General features: G+C 33.9%; 1 protein-coding gene across 1 annotated transcript; it reads left to right on the forward strand.

Moving 5' to 3' along the window:
- The first annotated feature begins 10,398 nt into the window (after positions 1-10,398).
- On the forward strand, positions 10,399-13,450 carry LOC122032815 (wall-associated receptor kinase 5-like). Its single transcript, XM_042592129.1, has 3 exons — positions 10,399-11,359; positions 11,449-11,613; positions 12,288-13,450. Exons 1-3 carry the CDS (start codon positions 10,399-10,401, stop codon positions 13,445-13,447), a joined length of 2,286 nt encoding a protein of 761 aa, XP_042448063.1. The 3' UTR covers positions 13,448-13,450.
- Positions 13,451-17,419: the final 3,969 nt, after the last annotated feature.

Here is a 17,419-nt window from a genome sequence, read left to right on the forward strand (position 1 = left end):
CCACTAGGACTTTTGCCTAAGACTATTTAGGACTTTCCTACAAGCTCAATCACACTCATTAGATAATAAGACAACTTAATTTTAAACCCCTTTGTCATAATCAAAGCATAGGTTTGATTGTCTGGTGCTCTTTGCACCAACATATGTGAGCTTGTACGAGGTTTCTCCACCTCCGAATTGTTTCCGAGAAGGGGTATTTTTCATAGTGGAGTATATGCATTGTAATAGGTGAATCCTTGGATTAGTCGCCTCAAGGAGGTGGATACCAAGTAATTCCTAGTGTCAGCGATTGCTTCGAGTTTTCCGCTGAAATCATCATCAACGAAGCAATTGGTGCCAACCACGGCCTCTATCTCTTAAAGTATCCTAACAAGTGGTATCAGAGCGAGGCCACTCCTCTTGAACTAATCACCGAAAGAGCAACGAGCTAGAAGAAAAAAAGTCAAAGCTTAAGCCCTAATTTCGAAAAGTCAAGGACTTATCATTCAAGGAGCTCAAGTTTAAAAATGGAGTGTCAAGATGGATTCGGATGTGACATTCGATCGCCTCTACTATTCAAAATCAAAAGCTTCAATCTTTGAAAATCAACGATCGAAAATTTTTTCATGATGGAGATCAAACAATGGTTTACTCTAATGGAGGGTTTTGAAGCTTTGAGAGATTCAAAGGGAAAACTCCTTAAGAAAAAGAAATGGAATGAGGAGCAAATTAAGAGATGTGAGGCCAATGAGAAAGTAACCAAATTATTGATTAATTTATTGTTGAGCTCTATGTTGTGTAAAATTAGAGAATTCAATATGCCAAGGAGCTACGGAACAAATTGGCAAAGCTTCATGAAGATCCATCCTCAATGAATTGCAACGACAAAGGCAAAGATGGAAACTCTTTATTTCATGTACATGAGTATTTGGAGGTTGAGGGATGATCAACATCCGATGATGAAGTTGAAGAGTCATTCACCTCAAGGATTGAGGGGGAGCAAAGCTCATCGATTCTGAAACAAGAAGAAGCTTCTACTTCTAGATCAAATGAAGAAAAATATACCACCCCTACAAGAGAAGGTATATCAAGTTCAATTTGTAAAAATAAAAAATATATTATTTGCTTTGAGTGTAGGGAGAACGAGCACTACAAGAGTAAGTGTCCAAAATTAATCAAGAAGAAGGGCCAATTGGCACCCAAGGGCAAGGAGAAGGCAAAGGAGGCCTTACTCGTGATACACAAAGACAAGGAGCACATTGTGTGCTCTATGTGCAACCAAAAGGGACATTACCAGAATTAATGTCTCAAAGGAAGGCCTAACAAGAGAGGAAGCTCAAATCAAGGGGAAGCATCTAAGAACAAAACTAAGGTATCATTAGTTAATGGTATTTCTTTAAATAATGATAAAAGCATGCTAGAAATAGTTTTTATCATTTTAATACTATTTATCATGAAAATATAAAGCATGAAAAACGTAAGGACAATTACAAGTCATTTCATACTAAGATTATCATACCTAAGGTTAGGAAGGTAGATAACGATTTAGGCAAGAAACTGAACCAAGTTAAGTATGTACCTAAAAGGAAAAGTGTCCTAGGAAATAATAGAAAATCCAAATTTGAGGATTTAAGGATAGAAAATCAAGTCTTGAAGTCAAGGCTTCATAAATTAGAAAAGACCCTTAAGAAAATAACAATTAGTGTCCAAGGGCCTAAGAAGCAAAACCTAAGTTTAGAAGAACAAGAGTCATTTAATGGAAATAGAGGTTTGAGATACAAACCAAAAGCCAAGGAGAATGTGCCCTCATACCATATAGTATATAGTTATAGAACTAACCATAGGTCTAAGAGTCAAGCCAAGGTTATAAGAAAAATTATTCCTAGAGTTAACTTTGATGAGATCAACATGGCTAAGACTTCTAAGAAGCATAAGAAAGTCATTAAGAAGGTCACAAGGGAAAGTATTCCTAGAATTAACCTATAGGAGACTAGTGTGACTAAGACTTATAATAAGCCTAGGAAGGTCATCAAGAAAGTATCAAGAAAAGTTATCCCTATTGAGTACCTATAACACCCAAGGAGCACCAATAGATTTTGGATTCCTAAGAGTGTGTTCTCTACTCTCTATATGGATTTAGAGTGTGCCAACTCTAAATGAAAGAGTAGTTAACCTAACTATGACAAAGTTGACACTTTGGGGCATTTTCAAGGTAATGTTATACCTTGAAAATAAAGGTTTAAGTTTTTACTTTTAAAAGAGCAAAATGGGTCAAAATTTAAAGATTTGGGCTTAATTAAATTTGAACAAATAGGATAGAAGTTAAAGAAATGCCAAATTAGGATTTTGGCATCTTCTTGGAAGAAAACGACATTTAATTTAGCGATTAGTTAAGTGAGACTTAGATAGAGAATCTAAGTATTTTATTTATGTTAAAATTATCATATTTTGTGTGTTCTATCATATGCAATGACATCATATTTTGCATTCATATTTATTATGAATCATATGCCATATCATACATGCATCATTATTTATGATAATTTTTCTTATGAAAAAATATTTATTTTAATATATGTCATAATCATTTCAATGCATTATTTTAATTTTTTAAAATTAAAGATAATGACATAAATTAACATCCTTGGTTGAATAATCAAAGTTTAAATATCTAGTTAGAAATGCATGACTCCTTAGTTTAGGAAAAACCTTTGTTACATCTCATAAAGATCATAAGGTTGACTTGTTTGTGTATTGAGACACATTAGATACAAGTGAGATGTTAGAAAGATGAACAAAACTCAAGATATTGATTTAATGTATCTTTTTGGAGTTTTAGCATCATCAAAACATAAGATTATGTAAAGTCACATAGGGAAAGCAATTGTACAAGTCATGTGCATTTAGCCCAAAGATCTTGGTTGGATTTTTTTTAAAAAAAAATAATTTCAAAATAATTTTGGAAAACCTTGGTGAAGTCTATCTTTTAATAGTAATCACCATTGATTAGTTAAATACAAAGTAGAGCGAAACGTTGAAGTTTTTCAATGTTTTCCAATTCTATATCAATCTTTGAAAATGAGAGTTATTTTCATAGTCAACTAATTTTTGTTGATAGTATATATAACATAAGGAATGTCTATGTAAAATTTCATAATTTTTTGATAATCGTAGAATTATTTATGAGTTTCTAAAATTGAATCTGAAATTGAATTCCAAAAATTAAAAACTCCAATCGATTAGACGATAGATTATGATATGCTAATTGGTCGGGTGACTGATTGATAATGGGATTTTGACGAGCAAAGCCCTATGGATTGATTAACTGATCTATTAAGGTGGCAGTAATTGATTGAAACTCAATTTCAATCAATTAAGGCATGTCAGAATTGATTGGTAGCTGAAACCAATCTATTAGGAAGGCTATTTTTAGTTTGAGTGGTCTGATTTTAGTCCATTAAGCCATGTTTAGTAAAGTTAACCATCCCTAATCCTAATAAATGCATTGATAAGTATTTAAGGGTAATTTTTCTTGCTGAAAACAAGAAAAAAATGGTTAAAGGGGACTAATTTAAAGTTTAGGAGGAGATTTGGATTCGATGTTGAATTTTCAACCTCAAAACTTCAATTTTAGATTTCCTAAAGGTTCAGAAACTCCAAGTCATTGTTGTTGCAATGATAGAAGTTTTGAGCATGTTTTGAGGGGGAGTTTTTCTTTAAAAGCATGATTTATTATATATAAGGATGAAAAAATAATAGGACGTAGGGAACCTCGAGGATGAGCATTGGAAACAATGGAGGATTGAAAATCTTCATTGTGATTGAGTTATGCTCAAGGTTGAACATAGGATACAATGAAAGGTATGAGACTTTAATTCAACAAAATTGACTCTTAAGGTAAAGAGTTTTTGATGTGTATCAAAGGGGGAGAAAATGTGGGGGCTTAAGTTAGAAACTCACATTCATGCATTTGATATGGGAATTAGGCTAACGTAACTTAAATATATTGTCAAACATCAAAAAAAAAGAGAGATTGCTGAAATATTATTGGTGTAATCATCCCTGGGTTAAGGTTGACCAGTTTGACTAAGCTCGAGTAGATTCGAACTTGAGTTTCGATGTTTGGACAATATGTTTGAAAAATGTCTAGAAGAAGTCAAGTAGGTAGCGGAGGACCGAATACTTGACTCGCAAAGTCCTAACTCGAGGATTAGGCAAGGGTAAAGTCCTAAGTGAAGGTTAGGAAAGGTGATGTCCTAAGTGGAGGTTAGGCAAGGTAAAATCCTAACCGGAGATTAGGTAAAATATTAACTGGAGGTTAGACAATAGAAAGTCAAAGTGGGTCAAGGAGAACCGTACGTTGGCAAAGGTAAGTCCTAATTGCGATTAGGTAAAGAAAAGTCTAAGTGGATCAAGGAGGAGTGCACATTGACAAAGAAAGTCCTAACTATGATTAGACAAATGAAAGTCCAAGAGGGTAAAGGAAGACCGCACGTTGGCAAAGGGAATTTCACGTTGGTCAAGGAAGACCGCACGTTGACAAAAGAAGTCCTAACTGTGGTTAGGCAAAGGAAAGTCTATATGGGTCAAGGAGGACCGCACGTTGGTAAAGGAAAGTCCAAGTGGGTTAAGGAGGACCGCACATTGGTAAGAGAAAAGTCCTAACTGCGATTAGGCAAGGAGAAAATCTTAGTGGGTCAAGGAGGACCGCACTTGGTAATCGAAAGTCTAACAGAAAGTTAGCATGAGATGGAAAGTCCAAGTGGGTCAAAGGTTGACTGGATACTTGGTAAAAAGTCCCAACAAGTAATGGTTGGCCGGATGTTGAGCAACGAAACCCTAAACTGAGATTAAGTGAGTTAGGGTTAGAGCAATCGATTGGATAATCGATTGGCTCAAGTTTAATCAATCAATGGATCGATTGGAAGTGTTGTCTTGAGGAGGCACAGTGAATTGATTGAGTAATTGATTCAGCCAGAAGCTAATCGATTGGGTAATCAAATGAAGCGAATTTCACTAGAACAGAGAGGCACTGAATCGATTAGCTAATCGATTCAACCCTCTTCAATCGATTCGGTAATTGATTAAGGTGGGATTTTTGACGAAGCATAGTAGCTTCCTCGCGAGGAGTTTAATCAATTAGGTAATCGATTGGGAGAAATTAGAGAATGCACAGTGTGCTTCGTATCGATCAGGTGATCGATTGAAGCTAGTTAATCGATTGAGAGAAGAAAAGAGTCATTGCAAGGTTTGGACGGCTGGATTTGCTTGGATCTGATTTGATAATCGATTGGAGGTAAGGTCAATCGATTGAGAATCCTAATATGTAGGATATGAAGACATTCAAAAATTCAAATCAATAGATCTCCTTCTCCACTCTTCACTACCAATTCTTAGAAGACTTCAAGAGAAGTGTTGCTGCATTTTTAAGTTTACAAGAGACATTTCATGCAACAAAAGATCAAGAAAGTAAGGTTCTCAATTGTATTATGTATTTACATCTTGTTTTCACTATTTTCTTGTATGTGAGCTTGTACGAGGTTTTTTCATCTCGGGATTATTTCCGAGAATGAGTGTTTTTCATAGTGAAGTGTGTGCATTGTATGAATCCTTAGATTAGTCATCTCAAGGAGGTGAATATCAAGTAAATCCAAGTGTTAGCGTTTGCTTCAAATTTTTCACTACAAATCATTAGTAACGAAACGATTAGAGTTAATCATCCCATTCTATCTCCCAAATGTTATAATAGGTCGTAATAGAGATTTGGGCTCAAATGGTGTTGCTACTTTGTGTATATTTGTTACTAGTTTTTTAATCCTCATAATTGTATATTTTTTCTAATTTTTAATCTTCTATTTATATGTGTATTGCCTAGTTTTCTAAATAATTTTTATGTGAATCATTGTGTAGAATTATTTTCACTTCAAGTGACTCTTGAATGTTATATTCCCTTTAAGGTTATTTCTTGTTATCTTTGCAATTTTTTTTTAAAAAAAAAATTCTTGCTTTATCATTAAAATTTCAAAATAAATTGGTTTTGTAGAAGCACATTTGTAAATGGTCATTTAGACCACATTTTCTTATAGTGATCCTCCAAGAATGGGTTTCACATAAATATTTTTTTTTATAAAAATATCATACCATACATATATAGTTGATAACAATGCTTTTGCACTTAATATTTATCTTTAATATATAAGACCAAAATATATATTCTATTCTTCTACTAAGTTACCTCTAGATCACTTAAAGAATGATATTTTGATTTAAAAAAAAGGAATTGAAATCGTTAGGAGGCATTTTACATGAATAAAATTTTTAAATTCTTTTTTAAAAATCTATTGAACCTCAAGAGGATTTTAAGAAATACCTTAAATCACTCTTTAATTTGCTATCATAATTCCTTTTTGTTTATATTGTTGCAACTATAAATTTGAAAAGCACAAATTCAAATCAAGAACACCTAATTAATCATGGGGCAAGCTCTTCTTTTGTATCACTAAGTGAAAGACCTAGTTAGAACTAATTTGTTTAGGGTGATCTAGACAAGTGGGAAATTATCTATAGTATGATAAAAAAAATAAAAGCAAAATATATAAGTTTCTTTTATTAAATCAAGTTTCATCTAAATTATAAGAGGTCATGCTCTATTTGAAATTCTTACGTGAGTTGAACGAGTCTGAGTTGACTTTGATAAATGTTACATCAGGATTGAGAGCATCTCCAATGCAACTTTTTTAGGTTTGTAAAATTGAAAAAGCTCAACAAAAAAGCTCTAATGAATGGAGACATAAGCTTTGAGGTTTTTATTTTAAGAGCAGGTTTGATATTTTAAACCTGTTTTTTCTCTTGAAGATGGAGCCATTAATCATTGAAAAATTAATATTGCATGTTTGATTTTTTTTTAAAACCATTAAATATTTTATTTAATAGTTAAATTATACATTTTTCTTTTGAAAATAAATATATTTGGTAAGTTAAAAAAAATACAAATGACTATAATTAAATTAAAATTCATAAGTTAATTAAATATTAAATAAAAATTACAAATTAAATTAAATTAAAAATCATAAGTTTATTAATTTATTAATTAAAAATTACAAATAAATTAATTTAAAGATGAGAATCAAATAAAATATTAAGTAAAAATTATATAGAGATATTAAATGAAAAATAAAAATAAAGATGTATGATTTGTAATGTAGGATCCACAACAAAAATTATATGGAGGTTTTTTATTGTGGAAAGAATAGTAGATTTTTTTATTTTTGATGTGACATTGATGTGGCATATTGGAAATTAAAAAAAAAAACTTAAGAAGAGATTTAATTATTGGAGATGTACTAGTCGTGTAAATTTGTCTGATATATAAGATTCGCTGGTTCCAATTAATTGAATTATTATAATTTTGCTGTTGTGTGTTCGGAATGAGAGCGTATGCATGAATCATGATCAATGACGCATATGCAGTTAAGTCATCTATGGCACATAGAAAATTCGACGAGATAGTAATTAAATACCAATAATGGTGACACTGTCTGACAAATTTGATTGTCCCTACGCCCATAAGTATTTGTCACTGCGTGGATAATAAGGATGTTATGTTCTTACGTGAGGTACACGAGTCCGCAGCTTGACTTGGTCATTTGGGACCGTGAGACAGTTGAGCCATAAAATATTATTATATAAGATCTTGGATGGAAATTGAATTGGTATATTTAAATATTTTTTTTATGTCTTAATTATTTATACTAATAATTAATAGTTATTCATGATTTACTCCTTTCATATTAATTTAGACTATTTTTAACCCATAACACTATATTTGGTATAATTTACATACTAAAATAATACAATTTCAACACTAAATGCTATTTCAACGTCAACCCACCCACATCATATGATATTTAAAAAATATATTTTGTAGAATATTCAATTTTTCTTATTCATACACTGTGTATTTATATAAATTTATCATTATTTTTATTTTTACTAATTTTATATAACTTTTGATTATAAAAAAAATAATACAATATTTAAAATATAATAATAATTATATAAACAAATAGTGTATCAAAATTATATTTAGATGATTAAAAATAATAATTTATATAGTTTAACAGCATGTTTTGTTATTTAACTAAAAATTAAATTTGGAAACAATTATTCATCAAATATTTCAATTTATTTTGTATTAGCTTTTAGTTTCTATTTCTAAATGCTTCCTACTTTAACTTCTCACTAAATTTAAAATAATCTCTATAAGAATTACTTTTAAATAAGCAAAAGCTCTCTTAAATACTCTCTTAATCATAAGGACCAGCGTAGTATGCATTTATGAAATATGTACTTATTGAATGTTTACTTCTTGAATTTATTTAAATAGTCATAAGTATTTGTGAATTTTTAGGTTATGTTTACCTCAAGGAGTGGACGATGGATAGATAAAATAAATCTATGAACATGAGAAGAGAATGAAAAGGGAAAAAAATTTCTTCCTCTGCATGCTTGTTTACCTTAACTACAAAAGGTGAGTAAATGCGGTGTAATTTTTATAACTGAAAAAGAGTACATGCGTTATTTTTTTGGATATATGGCGTAATTTTATGAGTTAAAAAGGGTATCTGCGTCATTTTTTTTCATGTGGTGTAATTTTATAAATGAAAATGAATATATGCGTTATTTTTTTTTCCATACCTGCATTATTTTCTGTCAAATTTTAAGATGATCGATTTTAGATATAAAACTTTTTTACTATGATATTTTTGTTTCTTAGTTTTACTTTTCACTTTTCCAAATAAACAGAGCATATTAAGATTCAAACCAAATTTAAATGGATCGGATATCCACAAATGCTTAATTATAGAGCACTAACTATTATCATCCCAAATTAAGTAGGATTAAGTAGGATTATTTTGTATTGACTTTTAGTTTTTATTTATAAATACTACATACTTTAGCTTCTCACTAAATTCAAAATGATCTCTATAAAAATTACTTTTAAATAAACAAAAGCTCTCTCAAACACTCCCTTAATCATAAGGACCAACGTAGCATGCATTTATGAAATATGTACTTATTAAATGTTTACTTCTTGAATTTATTTAAATAGTCATAAGTATTTGTGAATTTTTAGGCTATGTTTACCTCTAGGAGTGGGTGATGGATGGATGAAATAAATCTATGGGCATGAGAAGAGAATGAAAAGGGAAAAAAATTTCTTCCTCTGCATGCTTGTTTACCTTAACTACGGAAGGTGAGTAAATGCGGTGTAATTTTTATAACTGAAAAAGAATGCATGCGTTATTTTTTAGATATATGACGTAATTTTATGAGTTAAAAAGGATACATGCGTCATTTTTTTACATGTGATGTAATTTTGTGAATGAGTACATGCGTTATTTTTTTCTACATCCATTACTTTCCGTCGGATTTAAAGATGATCAATTTTAGCTCTAAAATTATCCGTAGATCAATTTCAATTTTTTTCCCCTTTTTAAATTTTAATGAAGTAAATGATAGAAAACTTTTTTAGTATGAAATTTTTTTCTTAATGTTCAAACCAAATTTAAATGGATCGGATATCCACAAATCCTTAATCATAAATTAATTAGGATTAATATTATTTATTCCCATGGTCAGCTATTCTAGAGAATGTATTTTATATATTCGGCGCAGGAAGTTATACGTTGACATGGACTTATCGATCAATTGAGTCGGGGCCGGGATATATAGAGATTGATGATATAACTCATGTCTCAATCTAGTTAATTACTAGTTGCAATCATGTATATGAGCCACGAGCAATGTGGAAAGATTAGCTAGACCAATTCAAAAGATAACAACTATATATGAAGAATCTGACAAAGTTGATTGGGTCTAACACGGCAGTACGTAGTGACGACTAATCATATAGATATTAAAATTTTGAATTAGTAAATATGTAAGGATATATATAAGTTTTAATAATAAGAATTGAACGAGCATTTATGAAAAGACAATAGGAAGGACAGGTATGTATATTTCTAAATCGTATTCAACATGTACTTATTAAATATTCACACGACTACATGCAAGTAGATATACGCATGCAAATGCTCAATTGTAGAGCACTAATTATAGATTTGACTTTGATTGTTTTCTTATGTATTTATTATATATATATTTGTTTAAGCGACTTTGACTTGGACTTGTCTATTTATCATAGACGCGAATGTATGTATTAAGTAGTAGTCAAGTAACGTAGAGACTTCCGTTCCACGAGATAGAAATTGGGCACCAAGAATATTACGGTACTAGCTAGCTACTTGTCAACTTGTAGTAGTCAAGTCAATAAATATCCGTCTATATATGCCTGCCTGCGTGGATAACGAGGATGGTATCGGCCTATCAATCAGCTAATTAATTAGATTAGAAGCTATGCATTCAGCTACTGCAGCACTCGCCATGTCTCTGCTCCTCTCCCAAATGCTATTACTACTTGCAGTTGCACCTGCTGTGCCTGACGGCAGATGCCAAACGAGATGCGGCGACGTGGAGATCTCTTACCCCTTCGGCATCGGCGCCATCGGCACTAACTGTTCCTGGGACGGGGAAACGGAAGATTATATCTGCAACAGTATCGAAACTGGCAGCGGCGCTAACTGTTTCTTGGGAGGAGGTTTCAATCTAACCTGCAACACCATGGAAGGTGGCCTCATGAAGCCATTCTATTACAATGTTGAGGTCCTCAATATTTCGTTGGTGATGGGCCAAGTGCGCATGCTCAACCACATATCCTCCTCCTGCTACAATCCAAATGACGGCACTGTCTCTGAGTCAGGCTGGTATTCATTGAATATTGGTGACCCGTATAGGTTCTCTGATCTCCACAACAAGTTCACTGTCGTCGGCTGCGATACCCTTGCCTACATAATCGTCCGGCAAGGAAGCAATAGATACGCCAGTGGCTGTGTGTCCATGTGCTGGGATGAACAGAGCATCGCCAATGGCTCCTGCTCAGGACTCGGTTGCTGCCAGACTTCTATACCCAAGAATCTCACCTACTATCGAGTCTCCTTTCCTACGACTTTCAACAACTCGGATACTTGGAGATTTGGCAGATGCAGCTACGCTGCCTTGTTGGAGGCCGAGTGGTTCCGGTTCCAAACATCTTACATCACCACGAACCGATTGACGCAAAATAACAATGGCGGGGTTCCGGTGGTCGTGGACTGGGCCATTGGAAATGAGACCTGTGAGGTAGCTAAGCTCAACCAAACCTCTTATGTCTGCCTCAGTGCTCACAGCGACTGCGTCGACTCCTCCAATGGTCCTGGTTATCTCTGCAACTGTTCCAAGGGATACCAAGGCAATCCTTACGTCTCCGACGGATGCCAAGGTCTGTCTAATTTATTCTGCTTTCAGTTATGTTTTGACTTTCTGATCGCAACGGTGCCTAAAACTGTAGTTTTTGCACTTCAATTTTAGACATCAACGAATGCAATCTGCAACCAAATCCATGCTCAGATGGCATCTGCCACAACGTGCCCGGTAATTATAGTTGTGACTGCCCCGAAGGCACGCACGGTAACGCTTACAGTGGAACATGCACCCCAAATCAGAAGCTTTCCTTGGCGGTGAAAGCGGTTATAGGTAAGGTTCTTAATTTCTCTGAATAGTTATTTCTCTCTTTCCAAGTCCCTAACGTATCAATCAATCCTTCAGCACTTTCTCTTCTGTTGCTTTATCAACTCTTCATCTTTTGATCCACTCATGTGGCAAAAAGCGATTCGCCCCGTCAATCCGTTCCTACGCCAATACGGAGGAGGTAAATCACGGGTGGCTACTAGCCATTAGTGCAAATGGCCAAAACATAAGGGAGGTCATGCTCGGTCACGCCGAGTTTCGACTCCAAGACCTCATGTGGCAACACTCCATGCCTTAACCATCGCACGAACTCTTTTGATCCACTCAAGAATATACTTAAGATAATATATCACGAATGATCCTCTCTATATATTAGCAGTAGAAAAAAGAAGAGAATGACTATGTTCAATTTTCATGTCTTGTAACTTTGATATCCACCGATTGAGGTTGGGTTTACTTAGATGGAAATACAGGAGGGAGAGAGGGAATTAGAAAACAAAAAGCAAAATAAATAACACATAGAACATGAATCACTCTCATATCTTTCCATCCAACTAAAACACCAAACATAAAACAAAAGGTTAAATATCTGTGAAAGAATAATAAATTACAGCATCTTAATTTTCATTGGTTTTATTTAGTTTGGATGCTCACGTTATGCGATGTTCATGGTTTCACAGGCACCTCCATCAGCTTGATTTTCTTACTGGTATTTGGCATGTGCATCTGTATGTTTTGTCAGAGAAGAAAACTTATCCAGTCGAGGAAAAGATATTTCAGTGAACATGGGGGCATGCAATTACGGGAAGAGATGAGACTACAAAGTCTTGCATTTAGGATCTTTTCAAAAGAAGAATTAGAGAGGGCAACAAATAAATTTGACAAGAACAGAATCCTTGGGCAAGGCGGATATGGAACTGTTTACAAAGGAGATATGGGAGAGGATCAGTTTGTCGCCATCAAGCAGCCAAAGGTTATAAATGAGAGACAAAAGAAAGAATTTGGAAAGGAAATGCTTATTCTTTCCCAAGTCAATCATAGGAACATAGTCAAGCTCTTGGGCTGTTGTTTGGAAGTGGAGGTTCCCATGTTGGTCTATGAGTTTGTCCCTAATGGTAACTTGTTTGAACTAATCCACAGCAGGAACATAGACAACCTCCCTTTGGCTGTGCGTTTAAACATTGCTCGTGATTCCGCTGATGCTCTTGCTTATTTACATTCTTCGGCTTCGCCTCCAATCATTCATGGAGACGTGAAGTCTGCCAACATCCTACTACATGAAAATTTCACTGCAAAAGTTTCTGATTTCGGAGCTTCGAGGCTAAATCCCAAGGATGAAGAGCAATTTGCTACCTTGGTTCAAGGGACCTGCGGTTACTTGGACCCCGAGTACCTTCAAACATGCAAATTAACTGAAAAGAGTGACGTTTATAGCTTTGGTGTAGTGCTCTTAGAATTACTGACACGAAGGAAGGCAATTTATTTTGAAGACAATGAAGGAGAAACGAGCCTTGCATCAAACTTTATTTTGGCCAAGAAAGAGGATCGACTCCAGGAACTCTTGGACAAGCAAGTGACAAATGAAGGAGATGCAGAGTTGATCGGAAGGATCGGAGAACTGGCAGTGCAGTGCTTGAGTGTAAGGGGAGAAGAAAGACCTACGATGAAGGATGTGGCCGACCAGCTAAACAACATGGGAAAGTTCCATCCTGTTCCATGGACACCACCAAATGCTGAGGACATTGAGAGTTTCCTTCCTGTTCCATCAGATGCTCAGACGTCTACCGGTAACACTAGTTATATTCAAGAGGTTGCATTGCTCATTGAATATGCAAGGTAAAGATATGGCCCTTAAAGTTGGTATTAGAAATAAGACTAGTTATTATAAGTAACACTAGTTATTATAAGTAAGTAATTATGTATTTGTTTGTTATTAAGGAATAATTATTATTAGAAAATAATTATTTATTTTTTTAGTTATTAGAGAATAATTATTATTAGAAAATACTTATTGTTTTCCTAATTTATGTATTTTTCTATTTTCACTGTAATGATATTTATATATACCATATGTTATCATTAATAATATGTGTGAAGTCTATTGTGTATAAGAATGATAAACAGCAATCTTTTTTTTTCTTTCTTTTTCTCCTCTCTTCCGCGTTTCCTTTTCTCACGATTCAAAAAAAAAAAAAAAAACCTTAGCTTTCTTCTCCTTTCTTTGCCACTGACACTAACGAGATTTGCCGCTGTCGCGTCTTTTCTACTATTCACTTGTTGCTGCGGCCACAGGAGGCATCATCGTCTAAAGGCAGCCCACCATCGACCTTATCGTCGTAAAAAAAAAAGTTCTTGTTGTCCCTCCGCCGCCGACGTCCTTGTATTACCAGCCTCCATTTCCCTACAAATTTAGCGACTCCACCGCTTTCTTCTTCACGGGTTCAAGTTCATCCTGTGACACCTCCTTCATTGGTGTCGCCTTTTCTCGGGCTTTCTGTCTGACCGGCTTCTGTGATCTTTTTAACTTTCTTAGAATTTTCTTTCTCCCCTATTTCCTTTCTTATATTTTTTTTTTGTGCTAAAAAAAATTCTGTTTTCTGACTTCCTCTTTTCCACCGTATAATAATTTTGTTTTCTTCTTTCAAAAGGTCCATTAATAGAGGTTCAATTCCTCCTCTTTTATCTTTCTCTTCTTGTTTTTTCTCATAGCAAGAGCAATATTATTATCTTTTTTCTTAAGTTTAAAGACATCAAATTACATCCTTCTCTTCCTCCTCTCCTTTGTTTGTTTGTTTGTTTTTTTAAGCAGGAGTCGTATTATAACGGTCTTTCCTTCATGAGTACTGTTTTAGCCATCTTCTGATAGGTCAAATAGCAAGTTTTTTTTTTCCAAGTTTTGTTCAATAGCAGATTTTCTACATCTGCTCCAGCATATATATGCAGCCACCAAAATGCAACCTTCTCTCTCTACTGCTCTTATTCCGATGACAAGTCAGATTCCAGCCTTCAAACAACAACACCCTGTCTCCTTCTAGTTGCCTTCTTTCATCAAAGACAAAGTTCAATAAATCGTCGTTTCGTAGATCACACTGGTGGATTTTGCTCTAAAAGAATACACATCGACCACCTTCTACAATGATTGCCGATGACGACATCACTAGACAGCTATCTCTCACAAATACTCCTGATTCATCTTCCAAACAACGCACAGTTGTGTGCTCTTCGACTGAGGCTAAATATCGCGTCATTGCTTCTGCGGCATTTGAGATCCAATGGATTTAAGTCGTTTTTGACAGATCTGCTTCTTCCGGTTATCACGCCTGCCATGCTTTTCATTGATAATTTGGGCCTCCGAACTACGAGTTACTCATATTTCTGCTGAGGATCAGTTGGTTGATGCACTTACCAAGTCGTTTTCTCGACCTCGGCTGTTTGCTATTTGTAACAAGATTGGTGTCATTTCTAGGGCACCATCTTGAAAGGGCGTATTAGGAAATAATTATTATAAGTAAATAGTTATTTATTTTCTAGTTATTAGAGAATAATTATTATTAGAAAATAGTTAGTTGTTTCATAGTTATTAGACAATAATTATTATTAGTAAATACTTATTGTTTTCCTAATTTATGTATTTTCTTATTTTTACTTGTAATGAAATTTATATATATATCATATGTTATCATTAATAATATGTGTGAATTATATTGTCAATAGTTTTTGTGAAGTGTTACTCCCCAGTTTTATTATCAGTTCTAGCAATTATGTCTTCTAGCTAGTGAGAGTTACGTTTGTTTACTAATTAATTAGCGGTAAGAGAAAGTAGTGTCTCCTATTGTTCAAATCTAAGATTTTCTCAGATCCAAAAGTTTTCAGATTTTAGAATTATTTGACATTAGACGGAGTAGTGATTATCCCGCGAGTTGCATTGATTCCGTTGACTTAACTGCGAACGTCAAAAATAATTTTTTAAAATCTATTAATTCAAAAAATACAAAGAAATAAAAAAATAAATGGTATTGCCAAAAAAACTTATTTTCTTAAACATCAACTAACTTTCCTGAGTAATACTTCCCTCCTTGAGTTCATCGTCCTTTAGATTATAATTTGGGTCACGATGGATCGCCAGAGGCTGTCGACGGTGGGCAAATAGTCAGGTTGTCGGACGCCGAGCGGGAGTGACCTCTGACCATCCGTCCTGATTCAAACTATAACCTAGGGGACGGTAAACCTAAAGAGGGATCACAACCAATTACGATCAAATTACGGTCTGTCACGATCTTACTGTAATTGTAAATGGTCCATCCAGTAATCCACTTTTATGTGAAGCAAAAGATCTAACTTCATCCATTGGTGAGACATCAAGCGAGCAAAGATCTTCAAGGAACTTTGGAAGAACTATAACAACAAAATAAGTACTAGCTTTCCTGACTAATGCTTCATTTTTGCAATTTCCTCTTGGTTGCCTGCCAGTTTAAATTTAGTAAACACGTTTGGCTTGAGAAATATTTCATCGGGTGATAATCTCTCAGTCGGAGTAAATTTTAGTCTGACAAAAGTTTCTTATTTAGGCTCTTTTCTAAGAATATCTAAATCAACATACTTGTAAACACCATTAACTTTCATCTACTGAGAATATCTAAATAACGTCTTTAGGTTTAGATGTCTCCGATTCAGGTCCAATAAAAAAAATAAAAAATTTCAGGAACAATATCTCTCCTTGCAATTTGATTGTTCATAACCAAATCGTCAACATCATCATCATTAATAACTTCTATTTCATCATTATCATAAATCGGATCATTGATTATTTTAATTTTATCGTCCATCTCTTCCTTATAATACAAAAAAATTCTTCTTTCTCATCAAACCAATTAGAGAATTTCTCAATCCACAATGTACCAAAAAACTAGAGAAGTTCAATTGGAAATCCGATATCTTCGTACAGTTAATCTCGATCACGGTTCTCATGATTGTAATAGGGTTTTGCAAAAGTAGAATCTGAATGAAGATAAGAGAACTTACAACCTTTAAAGGTCTTGCATCGTTAGATGCTAAGATAACTTTGTGACTTGTTTATGTAGATCTTCAAGTATTTCGTCTTGAGTATGATCACCGTGCGAGACTTCCTCAGCCGAAACTACCCATTCGATATGATGAGCTCAAATACCAATTGATGTCGGACGAGATGATGATTTTCCTACGACCTATTTTGATCCCATTGATTCGACTACAAACGCTATAAATAATTTTTAAAAATGATTCCTTCAGAGAAATACTAGGAAATAAAAGACACTTCAAAAATATTATTAATCTAAAAGTCTTCTTTTAAAAATCAACTAACAAATGCTTATATAAACCTAAAATTAGAAGACAAAAAAATTCTCTTTTCCAGTTTATTGCCCTTAGTTAACTATTTCAATATGATTAGTTTATTGCCATTTGTTTTCTAGTTGATACCTTATTTCTTTAAAGTTTTTCTTTTGTTAATTGACCAAGATCATTCATCTCTTCCATAGCTTGCATTTGAGCAAGCTATATGAGTTTGTCGCAAATTGAACCTTGTCTAATTTAATTCATAAAAATGAGAACCAAGCTCCAATTTACTTGGATACTCGACTACAAACTTCTCATGAGTCTACAGATTCTTTGGACTACTTGCGCTCAAAAGTTTCACCTCAAATCATGTTAGGACAAAAATAATGTTATCAGATATTTACAAGGTATTAGCTGAATTTAAACCATACTGAATTAAATTCAACTTACAGTTGAGATGACCTGAGTGGATAATCTTAGGCTGTCAGCAGAAGCTGGT

Source organism: Zingiber officinale, chromosome 11A, assembly GCF_018446385.1.
Source record: "Zingiber officinale cultivar Zhangliang chromosome 11A, Zo_v1.1, whole genome shotgun sequence".
NCBI lineage: Eukaryota > Viridiplantae > Streptophyta > Magnoliopsida > Zingiberales > Zingiberaceae > Zingiber > Zingiber officinale.

Bases quoted from the DNA above. Each gene is read 5' to 3' on its own strand.
- LOC122032815 (XM_042592129.1), top strand. From the start codon at position 10,399: ATGCATTCAGCTACTGCAGCACTCGCCATGTCTCTGCTCCTCTCCCAA. The intron at 11,360-11,448 runs GTCTGTCTAATT...CTTCAATTTTAG, and splicing joins CGTCTCCGACGGATGCCAAG to ACATCAACGAATGCAATCTG. The intron at 11,614-12,287 runs GTAAGGTTCTTA...ATGGTTTCACAG, and splicing joins GGCGGTGAAAGCGGTTATAG to GCACCTCCATCAGCTTGATT.